This window comes from Bufo bufo, chromosome 6, assembly GCF_905171765.1.
Source record: "Bufo bufo chromosome 6, aBufBuf1.1, whole genome shotgun sequence".
Lineage (NCBI taxonomy): Eukaryota > Metazoa > Chordata > Amphibia > Anura > Bufonidae > Bufo > Bufo bufo.
This window is the reverse complement of record NC_053394.1, coordinates 104,746,754-104,759,053: the sequence shown is the minus strand read 5'-3', so window position 1 is coordinate 104,759,053 and position 12,300 is coordinate 104,746,754. Positions and strand designations below refer to the sequence as shown.

Here is a 12,300-nt window from a genome sequence, read left to right as displayed (position 1 = left end):
AGGGTCTATGGCCAGTCCAACCCTGCTTTCTCATTTAATAAATTCTAGGGCATCTAGTCTTACGACACTATGTTGTGCCATTCCTGCTAGAAGGTATGAATGAATTACTAGCAGTTTGAAGTGAAGGTCCAGTTGGGTATTACCAGTTGCGGTCAGTCAGATATTGTCCAATTAGTGCTGCTAGTGTCAGACTGTGTAGGGACAACCCTCCAACTGGTGACACCCAGCTGGGCCTTCATTGCAAACTGCTGCAAATTAATTCATAACTTCTAGCAGGAATAATAAAAGAATGGCATATCATAACGTCATAAGAATAGATGCTTCAGAAATGTAATTACATGGGGAATTCAAGTAGTTACTATACTGAACCAGACAGGTCAGGAGAGGTGAGAGGTCCTCTTCAAAGTATAGTTTGACAAAATAAATGGAAAAGTAATATCAGGAAGTATTACTTTACTGAGAGAGTAGTGGATGCATGGAATAGCCTTCCTGCAGAAGTGGTAGCTGCAAATACAGTGGAGGAGTTTAAGCATGCATGGGATAGGCATAAGGCCATCCTTCATATAAGATAGGGCCGGGGGCTATCCATAGTATTCAGTATATTGGGAAGACTAGATGGGCCAAATGGTTCTTATCTGCCGACACATTCTATGTTTCTATGTTTCTATGGATTGCAGAGATGCCATCGCTGAATCTTACAATACTAGTTTGCATACATTTGCATCTCATTGCCTCTCTTCCATTAGCGTTATAGCATCACCTGGGAAAACGGAATATTTGGTTTTTGACCTCATTAGCCTTTCCCTTACTAACCCCAATATCTCATTTATATGAAGTTCTGTCATGCAGAGATCCAACATTTTCTGACCATATCATGAAATCTTGTGTCTGCAGTGAATGCGGTCAAGGACTGAATACTCCGACCCGTCCGATATCTTCCCCCCTCCCGGAAGATATGCAGTGTACGGAACAGAAGCAGACAGCTTCATATACTGTGCAGCTTCTGGCACTGCCATACTGCAGCTCAGCTCCCATTCACTTGAATGAGCTGAGCTGCAGTACCCGGCGTGGCCACTACACGGTGTACAGAGCTGTCTGCATCTGCTCTGTACACAGTTTAGTTTCTGGCATAGCGGCTGCCCAAACAGCTGATTCGGGGGGTATAAGGTATCGGATCTGACACTATAAGATTGGCATACTACCCCTTTAATCCTATGAACATAAGCAACTACTTTTTATCGGTGCTTCGGCAACCTGACGTGTCCATTACAACCAGCTATGTTCTTTGGCAGATCATTATCATGGCACCTGTAAACCTGCTTGACACATTTATTACTGATTCACAAATACAGGACATACAGGGCACATTCATCTCTTACCTGGACTGCCTTATGTTTGCAAGCAAAAAAAGGAGCAGAAAGCAGGATGTAAAAATAAAATAATGCAAAGCAAATAAGATCACTTTAAAGCCAGAGCTGTGGGTAAAGTAAAATTCCAAGGGTGGGGGTCAGAATAAAATAATACTGAATATAGCAAATGGCAAACCGCAATAAAGGGCATAACTCTAGGGATTGCAGAGGGTGTAGTTGAATGTTGGCCCTGATGTCACAAGCAGTTCTTTGCCACACAGATGAACACCCAAAAAAAACCCATACATAATAGTTGAGGGTCCTGTTTACTGTGGTTCATGGAGTCCCTGTGGGTCAACATCCTGCACATGTTCCACACCACTAGAACTGGACTAAAATCCCGTTAACATGGACGTACGTGCCTCCGAGAGATTACACTGCATACAGTTTATAGGAGTTTTGTATATATATATAATTTTAAAGAGTTGTCTAGCTTAGAAAATCGCTCATCAGATAATTGTTGTTAAAGAGCATCTGTCAGCAGTTTTGTACCTATGACACTGTCTGACCTGTTACATGTGCACTTGGCAGCTGAAGGCATCTGTGTTGGTCACGGGGATGTTGCCATTACACCAAGAGGCTCTTCTCTCTCTACAACTGCCACGCCCCCTACACTTTGATTGACAGGGCCAGGTGTGATGATGTTTTCACTGTCTGGTTCTGTCAATCAAAGTGCAGGGGGCGTGGCAGTTGCAGAGAGAGCAGAGCCTCTAGGTGTAATGGCAACGCCCCTGTTGCTCCTAGAGGCTAATTTGCATATATTAAAACATAATTTTTCTCAGCAGTGCTGGCACATATGAACAAGGGACCAACACAGATGCCTTCAGTTGCCAAGTGCACATGTAACAGGTCAGCCATGGGTACAAATCTGATGATTTAACTTAACAGGAGGCCCGGATGACAAGTGGGGGTTGGCAGCAGGGCACAGGAAGATGAGAGCTTCCATTGTGGAAGCATTCCTCTCCATAGTCATCTGTATCGCTGTCCTCAGGACAGCGATACAGATGGAAGTGCTGCGGTGGGGCAGGGAAGGCAGAGGCGTCTCCTTTCCCTGTTTCTCTGATAGGCTGCAGGGCCCAGGCCTATCAGCACAGGGACACAGGCCGGAGGAGCCTGCATCGCATCACTGCCAGCCTGATGGAGGTAAGTACATGTGTTTATATTTTTTTTTATATAGTACAATACAGGAGAGGAGCTCTATGGGGGCACTTGTTACTGGCACATGATTGGGGGGGCACTTGTTACTGTCACATGATTGGGGGGGCACTTGTTACTGCCACATGATTGGGGGGGCACTTGTTACTGGCACATGATTGGGGGGGCACTTGTTACTGTCACATGATTGGGGGGGCACTTGTTACTGCCACATGATTGGGGGGGGCACTTGTTACTGCCACATGATTGGGGGGCACTTGTTACTGCCACATGATTGGGGGGCACTTGTTACTGCCACATGATTGGGGGGCACTTGTTACTGCCACATGATTTGGGGGGCACTTGTTACTGCCACATGATTGGGGGCACTTGTTACTGGCACATGATTGGGGGGGCACTTCTTACTGGCACATAATTGGGGGAGCATCTATGGGGGGGAACTTCTTAGTGGCACATAATTAGGGGCATCTATGGGGGCATTTTTCTTTCTGGCACATTATTGGGGGGCATCTACTAAGGCCACAAAGAAGGGGTATTTTATATGGGGGGCTCTGTATAGGGGCATTTTATACTGGGACACATTATGGTGGGTACTATGGGGAAGGGGGGAGAGGAGTACTACGCTTTTTCAATTTTCGCCTCAGGCAGCAGAAAGGCTAGGTGCACCCTTGCTCCTTAAGGACATTTGTTAGTAATTGGAGGATCTTTATTAGGGTTCATTCAGACGGCTGTATGCTATCCGCAAAAATGCGGATCCGTTTTTTTGCGGATTAGATGCTGACCCATTCACTTCTATGGGGCCCTTTTCTATTCCACGGTTCCGCAAAACAAATGAAACATGTCCTATACTTGTCCGTGAAAATCAGGACATGGCCCCATTGAAGTCTATGGGTCCGCAAAAATACTGAATGCTAGCCGATATTTTGCGGATCCGTTTTTTTTCAGATCTCCAAAAAAACGGATATCATTCAGTATTTTTGCGGACAGCATACGGCCGTCTGAATGAGCCCTTAGTCAGAATCAAGAACAGTCAGGGCTGTTTCACACGAACGAGTCCATGGCGGGAATCACGCTCTGTGTGTGAGTGTGATCCTTTATTCTGGACCTGCAGGAACGCACGGCATTATAGTGATTTATAATGCTATGTGCCTCTGCTTGACATAACTGATACAGAATCATACTGACAGCTTTATTTCACTATGATTCTGTAACAATAAGGCCATGCAGAGACACATAGCATTATAAATCACTATAATGCCGTGCGCTCTTGCAAGTCCAGAACGTTGGATCACACTCACACACGGAGCGTGATAACCGCAATGGACTCGCTCGTGTGAAACAGCTCTTACATAGAGTCTTTCTTACTCTGGAGGACCCGGCATGTGTATTAATTACATGAACAGCCATTGATGTGAATGGGCACTTTTCTCCCTGGTGGTGGCGCTGCAAAGAAATGTCACACTTGCTGCTATCTCCCTCACAGATTATAGCAGATCATTTGGGAGAGGGGGGATCAGCAGCAGGACGCCCTGTGATCATTATGTTACATACAGGGGACCCTCCTAACAAAAAAGGTTCATCTTAAATAATTTAGGGCTCATGCACACGACCTTGTGCCGGCCTTGCCCGTATTACGGCCTACAAACAGCGGGTCCGCAATATACAGGCAAGAGCCGTGTGCGCACCTTATCACAGATGCGGACCTATTCACTTGAGGTGAGGTGCGGAACGGAGGCACGGAGTGGAAGCCCAAGGAAGCACTACGGGGTGCTTCTGTCTGTTTTCTGTCCATGCCTCTGCACCGCAAAAAAGTAGTGCATGCAGTACTATTTTGGGTTGCGGACCGTGGGATGCGGATCGAGGACCCCATTCAAGTGAAAGGGTCCACGTCCACAGACGGCAGGCACGCGGTCGGTACCCATGCATTGCGGACCGCTATTTGCTGTCCACAGCACGGGCATGGCCGGCACACTGTCGTGGTATACCAAAATCTGCTTACTTCACTGGTGGTGACATATTTACATGTAGGGTACATACCGATCATCTGTGCAATTGTCTGCTCATATTCAGCAACAATTTTCCTATAAAAAGTAAGTAAAAAATTAACAGTCAAAAAAAAGCAGCTAGTAGTACAAATCTATAAGGGTGTAGTCACACGCATCAGATTTTGTTGCGGAAATTTCAGTTCTGAAAAAAAATCCATTCTATCCATCTGGGGTTGCACTGGCGGCAAGCATATGGATTTAGGCAAGCCCCATTCAGAGGAATGTAACAGCCGCAGAATTTTCTGCAATAAACTTGCTGCATGTGAATATACCTTAGATAAAACTTTGATTAATACACAAAGGGGTAGATTTATTATCTCCCTTGCGCCAGAAAACTGGCTTTAAAAAGTCACAAGCTGTGAGTTTGTGCCTCTTTTTACGCCACCCTTGACACTTTCCCAAAAAGAAGGGGGGGGGGGCAAAAGGGGGGAAAGGGGCGTGGTCAACAGCAGAAGACAAATTTATCTTAATTTTCAACAGTTTTCTGGTGCAAGTGAAGCCAGAAATCTACGGTAGCCATGAACTGTCGTAGATTTATGTTTAAGTGCATGAAACACTGGTGGATGGGCCTAATTTATCATGAGGTCTACGCCTCGTCATAAATGCGGTGGATCCTCCAGCAGTAAACGGTTGTCAAGACAGGCAGAGAAAGTGCCGATCTTGATAAATATCCCCCAAAGTGTTGAATTTTTTCTATTCTTTGCAACATATAGAAATTCAGTAGCATACTTTCAGTACACAAGCCTCTTGCACACGACCGTATGCCCTCCGAGATATACGGTCCACGAGCGGCATTGATCTTGCACCGTATGCCCTCCGAGATATACGGTCTGTGAGCGGCATTGATCGTGCGCACGGGAGTACACAGCATCATACATTACAATGATGCTGTGCACGTCGGGCCGCCCGATCATATAAGTGCGGGACAATAGCCCTGCGGGCGGCACGACGTCCACAGCATCATTGTAATTTATGATGCTGTGTGCTCGCGTGCGCACGATCAATGCCGCTCACAGACCGTATATCTCGGAGGGCATACGGTGCAAGAGGCCTTAGTCTGGGGCTACATGTGCTTTTTCGGAACTTAAATGCTGATGACCTGTCTTAATATCAGATCAGTGGGGCACGCCCCCGATCAGCTGTTCTGTGCAGCCGCCGACACAGGAAACTACGGTGGATGGAAGGCTTGAATGGGAGCTGAGCTGCAGTTCTCCAGCAAGGCCACCACAGAGCAGATGGAGCCTCCTGCTTCCCACTCCAGCCCTGAACAGCTGGTCCTGGTGGTACTGGGTGTCGGATCCACACCGATCCAATACTGATGACCTATTCTGAGGACAGGTCATCAATATCTAAGTTCCAGGAAACACCAACCAATTCCATCAGATATAGAAAGTAATATCTTTAAATATTGTATAAAAGAAAGGTATTACTATAGACAAAGGCAGACTATCCTCTGTTCTGTCACCAAAAGACCCGTCAGCAGTGCCGGTGAATAGCCGGTTGTACTGATCTCACTACCATATGGAGACGGGTTTAGGGCTTAGGATTTGCAAGGCCGTCTAAGGTATAAAAAGCAGGATTACAGAATTCAGCCAGTCATCTCAGGCTCACAGACCCATTAGTACTAAAAGCTAGATCCTAGACTTATGTTAGAAGATGTCTACCTGAACATTGTATGGTTAACAGCAGAAATTCAGAAACATGCTCAGGGACCGCATGCTTATAAAATAATGTCACATACGCCCTGGTGCAAGAGTTCCGTTTGGGCCCCTTCCCTTAGTGCTTTGTGGCCAGGGGCTGGGAAGCACATAATGTTTGTGCTACCTGAGGCAAAAATTGAAAGGCACTCCTCCTCCCCATGCTAAATTATTGACCTAACCCCTTCCTTCCAGCCAGAGGTGTAACTTAAAGATTCTGGGCCCCAGTGCAAAATCTATAACAGAGCCCTCCCAGCATGCACTAATACGGGTGTCTTCTTATGCGGCACAAGGGTCTTTGGGCCCCCTCAGGCTCCTGGGCCCAGTAGCGACTGCTACCTCTGCACTGCCTATGGCTACTCCTCTGAATAAGATGTAATGTTATTCTGTGATGAGAATACATCCTTTGGTACCATGTAACCCAAGTGTTGCTCACAGCTCCGAAACAGATAAGGCTATGTTCACATCTCCATTTAGGTATGCTGGTAGTTTGTTCAGGCGCAGACTTCCGGTACAGACTGCCAGAATTAGGCTACTTTCACACTAGCGTTCGGGGCTCCGCTTGTGAGTTCCGTTTGAAGGGGCTCACAAGCGGCCCCGAACGCATCCGTCCAGCCCTAATGCATTCTGAGTGGACGCGGATCCGCTCAGAATGCATCAGTCTGCCAGCGTTCAGCCTCCGCTCCGCTCAGCAAGCGGACACCTGAACGCTGCTTGCAGCGTTCGGGTGTCCGCCTGGCCGTGCGGAGGCAAGTGGATCCGTCCAGACTTACAATGTAAGTCAATGGGGACGGATCCGTTTGAAGTTGACACAGTATGGCTCAATTTTCAAACGGATCCGTCCCCATTGACTTTCAATGTAAAGTCTGGACGGATCCATCTGAAGCTACTTTCACACTTAGAATTTTTTCTACAATATAATGCAGACGGATCCGTTCTGAACGGATCCCAAGTCTGCATTATATGAGCGGATCCGTCTGAGCAGACATCAGAAGGACCCGCTCTGAACGGTAGTGTGAAAGTAGCCTTAGCGTATCTGGCATAACCAGATACCACTGGATCTCCATTGACTACAATTGGATTCAACAGGATTCCAGAGAGTCTCCTGCATAAATGCTGGCTTTTTGCCAGACAAATATCTCTGCATGCAGTGGTATTAGTCCGGCAGCAAGTGGTATTAGTGGTATTAGTCCGGCAGCAAGCTGGCACAAGGAACACCATCCTCATGGTGTTCAACATGATCCAACAGAGGAACAGACTACCGAAATGGAGATGTGAATGTAGCCTTATACAGTGTAGAGCGAGCATGCTCGGCCGAATATCACGTGTGCTCGAGAGCGATGCTCAAGTCAGTGTATTTAAATCTAATTTAGCCTCTATTTCTGAAATGTTTCTCACAGGATTCAAACTCACAACCTTCTACATTACAGCCAAGAATGTTAACCGCTACACTATAGAGCTGCATGGAGAGTTACTTAAAAAAAATATATATGAGACTTCTGCTGTATAGGAATACTTACTAGTAGACTGGACATGCAGCTCTATAGTGTAGTGGTTAATATGCTGGGCTGTAATGTAGAAGGTTGCGAGTTAGAATCCCGCCAGAAACTTTTCTTAGTAATAAAAAAATAATAAATATATATACCGGTATATAAATAAAATCATACTTCTGATATATATGAATGCATAATATGTGGGAAACTACTACTGATGTTTTACTTGAAAAGTTAAAACATAAAAAATAAAATATGAGACTTCTGCTGTATAGGAATACTTACTAGTAGTAGTAAGTAGTAATAATACAGCAGAAGTCTCATATATATATTTTTTTAAGTAACTGCCCATGCAGCTCTATAGTGTAGTGGTTAAGATTCTTGGCTGTAATGTAGAAGGTTGTGAGTTCGAATCCCGCCAGAAACTTTTCAGAAATAGAGGCTAAATTAGATTTAAATGCACTGGGTGTCCCCAAGTACTGAATCCATATATGGACATAGCTATATATGGAGTCAGAGCAGGGACTCCTAAGCCAAACCACAGTCCTGGCACCCTCCCCTCTTCAGAGCAGGGGGTACCTGGTTTAATGCTCGGTGACTTCCATTGTGCTTGGGTGCTCTGTAGATCAGGAAGTGTTCTACTAGAGCACACAAGCACTTTGGTGCTCGACCAACACTACAAGCCACCAATGTGTCCTCAGACAAAAAAAGGTTGTACATTAGGGTTTTGGACTGACCCACCAGTGATTTTTCAGGTAGTCCCAAGCTATTACACAATAATGGGCCTCTAATACAACAGGCTCCCAAAGGTCGGGCAGAAGAAAATCCTATTTTGAGCTGATTTTGGAACTCTCAAAATAATTTCCAGTGTACATTCATGGTCTATTTAAAGTAATCCAAAAACAGCTTGTATCTCCAAACCCTTTTACCTCATCTCCACCACTTCACAGCGGCTCTCTTCATATTTCGTCTTCCACTCCATGGTCTCTCGTTCTTTTGCAGCAATCTAATGGACAATAAGAACACTTTAATAGCAGAGTGAGAACCTGGCAGTACAGATAGAAATGCAGAACCAAATTCATTTCCAATTCCAAATGTGGAATGATAAAAATCAGCCCCTAGTATACATATAAAAAGTCTACATATAAGAAGTCAAAAAGTCACAATGTAGTGCTTGTGCAAAATTTTCAGACTTTTAGGGAGTTTTTGGTGCGGGGGTGCAGTGGGGAGTGGGTGGTGCAGGGCCTGGCATAGCCAGCCTGCCACGTTTATTATAATCTATGCCAGGAAACTGGAGATGCACCACAAATGCACCAGGCACGTGTCTCTTAATAATTATGGCGCATCTGATGCCAGCAGGGGACAGATTAAGACTGGTATGTACAACTCCGGCCTTATAGAGAATGTGTCATCAGAAAATGACCTATTGTGTAAATCAAGCTTTTCTGATAAACATGTTTTGCAGAATTTTTTATATATATATATATATATATATTTTTTTTTTTCCATGTCAATATCTATATTCAAAGGGGTTATCCGACCCCTGAAATGCCCCGCCATATGCCCGAGCCCCTCACACACAATGTACTTACCTGGCTACCCATGTCACTCTTGGCCCCCGCACCGATGCCACTTCTTCTCCCTGCGCATGGATGAAAACAACCTGGGGGGGGTTTATGGCAGGCAATAGCTGTTGGTGATGGGGACGAGATGCTAGGGAGGCTCGTTGCCATCACTGCCTGCTATTGGCTGCCCCCCTTCAATGCCAGATGTTTTCATCCTTGCACGGGGAGAAGCATCGGCGGCCGTGCGGGGACCAGGAGCGACGAGTGTGCCGGGGGGCCAGGTAAGTACATTGTGTGTGAGGGGCCCAGGCATATGGGGGGGTCGGATAACCCCTTTAAATAAAAATCTTAGAATCCTGCAGTTTTCACACTGGCCACTGGGCCTATACTATGGCAAGACTTCCTGTTCTTTGAGAGCAGCTACATGGGCCATAGACACAATTAACAAGAGGAGACTCTATGGTAGAGTTTTCTAGGGATGCTCTGTGACCTGTGCAGAGGTCAGGAGGGAGCCGATTAGCTGTGATATCACCTTTTGTGAATGGTGGATCCTGTGTTATCTATAAAGAGGTGTTAATTGTAATTGTGATGATAACAAGCTATCATAGCTATTGAAAAGTTACCTGTACAGCACAGGAAATCAAGACTTATTATGTTAAACATTTTTTTTAAATTTTGATGGTCCGGATTTCCTGCTCTGGACAGGTAACTTTTCAGTAGCAACTATAGCTTGTAACTGCTGCCTTCAACCACTAGGTGTCGCAACTGCAGCACTGGATTATGTCTAATAGCAGGACTTTACATCTGTAGGGGATTTATCGTGCTTGTATTAAAAGAGTTTTCTGAGATTCTGGATAGGTCATCAGTATCTGATCGGTAGGCCTCTGCCTCTGCCGCCTTCTCGCAGCTTACCAAGCACAATGCCATACATTGTATAGTGGCTGTGCTTGGTATCGCGCCCAGCCCCATAGAAGTGAATGAGAATAGGTCATCGGTATCAAAATCTCGGAAAACCCTTTTAATGACTTACAGACTTATTTTTGTATTACTACACACACATAATATATATACACACACACGTGTGTGTAGTAAAAGATCAGGACTAGAATGAAATGTATTTGTCTCTACAAGCATGGTAGGGTGGTAGGTCCCCTTTGAAGGCTTGTCAGTCTATCAGAGATAAGTGCTGCAGTTGCGACACCTAGTGGTTGAAGGCAGCAGTTACAATTTAAACTTAACCTGATAAATCCTTACGGGTCCTATTCATAGTAAAACTATTAACTAATCAGGAGAAAGGCAATGAAAGAGATCTGATAAGAAAGTATGATGCCATTTACCTCTTCTCTTGCAAGCTGCAGCGCTGTGTCAAGGTCAGGCTGCTTGTAGGTATGTAACAGGCCACCTCCAGCCGTCTCCATAGCCACTGAACGGGGGTACAGTGATTTATGGGAAAGGCCAATATCAGCCGAATCCAGGACGTCAGACTGTAGACGGGAAGAACAGCTAGTTACAATCCATTTGCAATGCTATATCATTACCAGCAGCACATGCAACAAGATGACAAACTCTGGCTAGAAAGCAGAAGAAATGCCTCGCTGAACTGCTGCAGGAGAACCCTTCAGACGAATCTACAGTAAAGGACAAACCTGTACTCCCCAGGTAGACAGCAGCACTACCCAAAGGTCACACTGCCCCCACGACTGGTTAATGAACAGCCAGGTTCCTGGCAGGACAATCAGTCATACAGCGGTCTGCCTAAGGGTTGCCTCCCGCTCTATCAGTACCACAGCAAAGCAAACACAAGATGACAACTCCTAGCATCAGTCTTGCTGGGAGTTGTGGTTTCACAAGAGCTGAAGAGCCACAGGTTGGAGTCTGCTGTTTTAGGTTGTCTTATTTCATGTAAATGTCAGGCCCCGTGCATTAGGCCTCTTTCACACAAACGTGTGCGCTCCGTGGCCGTATTGCGGACCCGCAATACACGGGCACCGTTCCGTGTGCATTCCGCATCACGGATGCGGACCCATTCACTTCAATGGGTCCGCAAATCCGGAGAGACGGAAGGGAAGCACGTAACGGAACTGTACGGAAGCACTACGGTTTCGTCCCGTACTTCCGTTCCGCAAAATGATAAAACATGTCCTATCTTTTTGTGGAACGGCCGGATTGCGGACCCATTCATAAAGTGAATGAGTCCGCAATCCGCTGCGGCTGCCCCACGGTGGGTGTTCGTGCATTGCGGCCTTAGTAAGTATAGCAAAGGATAACACATAGGGGCACATTTATTAGGACCAGCGTTTTAGACGCCGGTCTTAATAACCCCTAAACCTGGCGGCGGATCCGCCGGAGTTATGTAGAGGTGTCGGTCTCTCCATAACTCCGCCAGTTCTAAATGTAAGACAGCTTCCTTTATCTATGCCTAAATGATGAATGAGACAGGCCTACCGGCCCGTCCCCTTCCCTACCCACGACATGCCCCCTTTATTGGATCTGGCATGAGCGGGGAGAAGTCGCAGACTGCGGCGCATAGGATCTGCGCCAGAAATACGCCTAACTTAGCGTTACTACTGAACGTAGCCTTGCTAATATAGACATGTCAGGAATGGTGAATGACCCTCGATAAAACAAAAGGCTGGAAACACTGGGATTATTTAGCTGGGGCAGTCAATATAAAGCACACTATTTCTTCCCTATGTAAACTATACAATGGTCCAGGACTAAAATTAAATTGAAATGCAGATGGAAGTTGGTTTCAGCATTGGTATAGGAAAGGGTTCTTTACAGTAAAAGTAGTAAAACCCTGGAATGCCTGATCACTAAAGGCGGCACTGGTAAAAATAATGACAATTAAATATTTTCTTTTGTTACATTTAGCTGAAATGTCCTCAACTTTATCACTGCATTGACTCTACTGTATGTATTAGGGGCTAGGGAAT

General features: G+C 45.8%; 1 protein-coding gene across 6 annotated transcripts in view; it reads right to left on the bottom strand.

Annotated features, from left to right (window-relative positions):
- The window catches only part of TACC2 (transforming acidic coiled-coil containing protein 2), a 181,915-nt gene that overhangs the window by 4,513 nt on the left and 165,102 nt on the right, over nt 1-12,300 (bottom strand). For all 6 annotated transcript variants that reach the window (XM_040438035.1, XM_040438034.1, XM_040438036.1 and 3 more), the window contains 3 exons: nt 10,702-10,848; nt 8,729-8,805; nt 4,602-4,645 (listed from right to left, as the gene is read on the bottom strand). In XM_040438035.1, the coding sequence (XP_040293969.1) occupies nt 4,602-4,645; nt 8,729-8,805; nt 10,702-10,848 (268 nt within the window). The remainder of the gene's footprint in view (nt 1-4,601; nt 4,646-8,728; nt 8,806-10,701; nt 10,849-12,300) is intronic.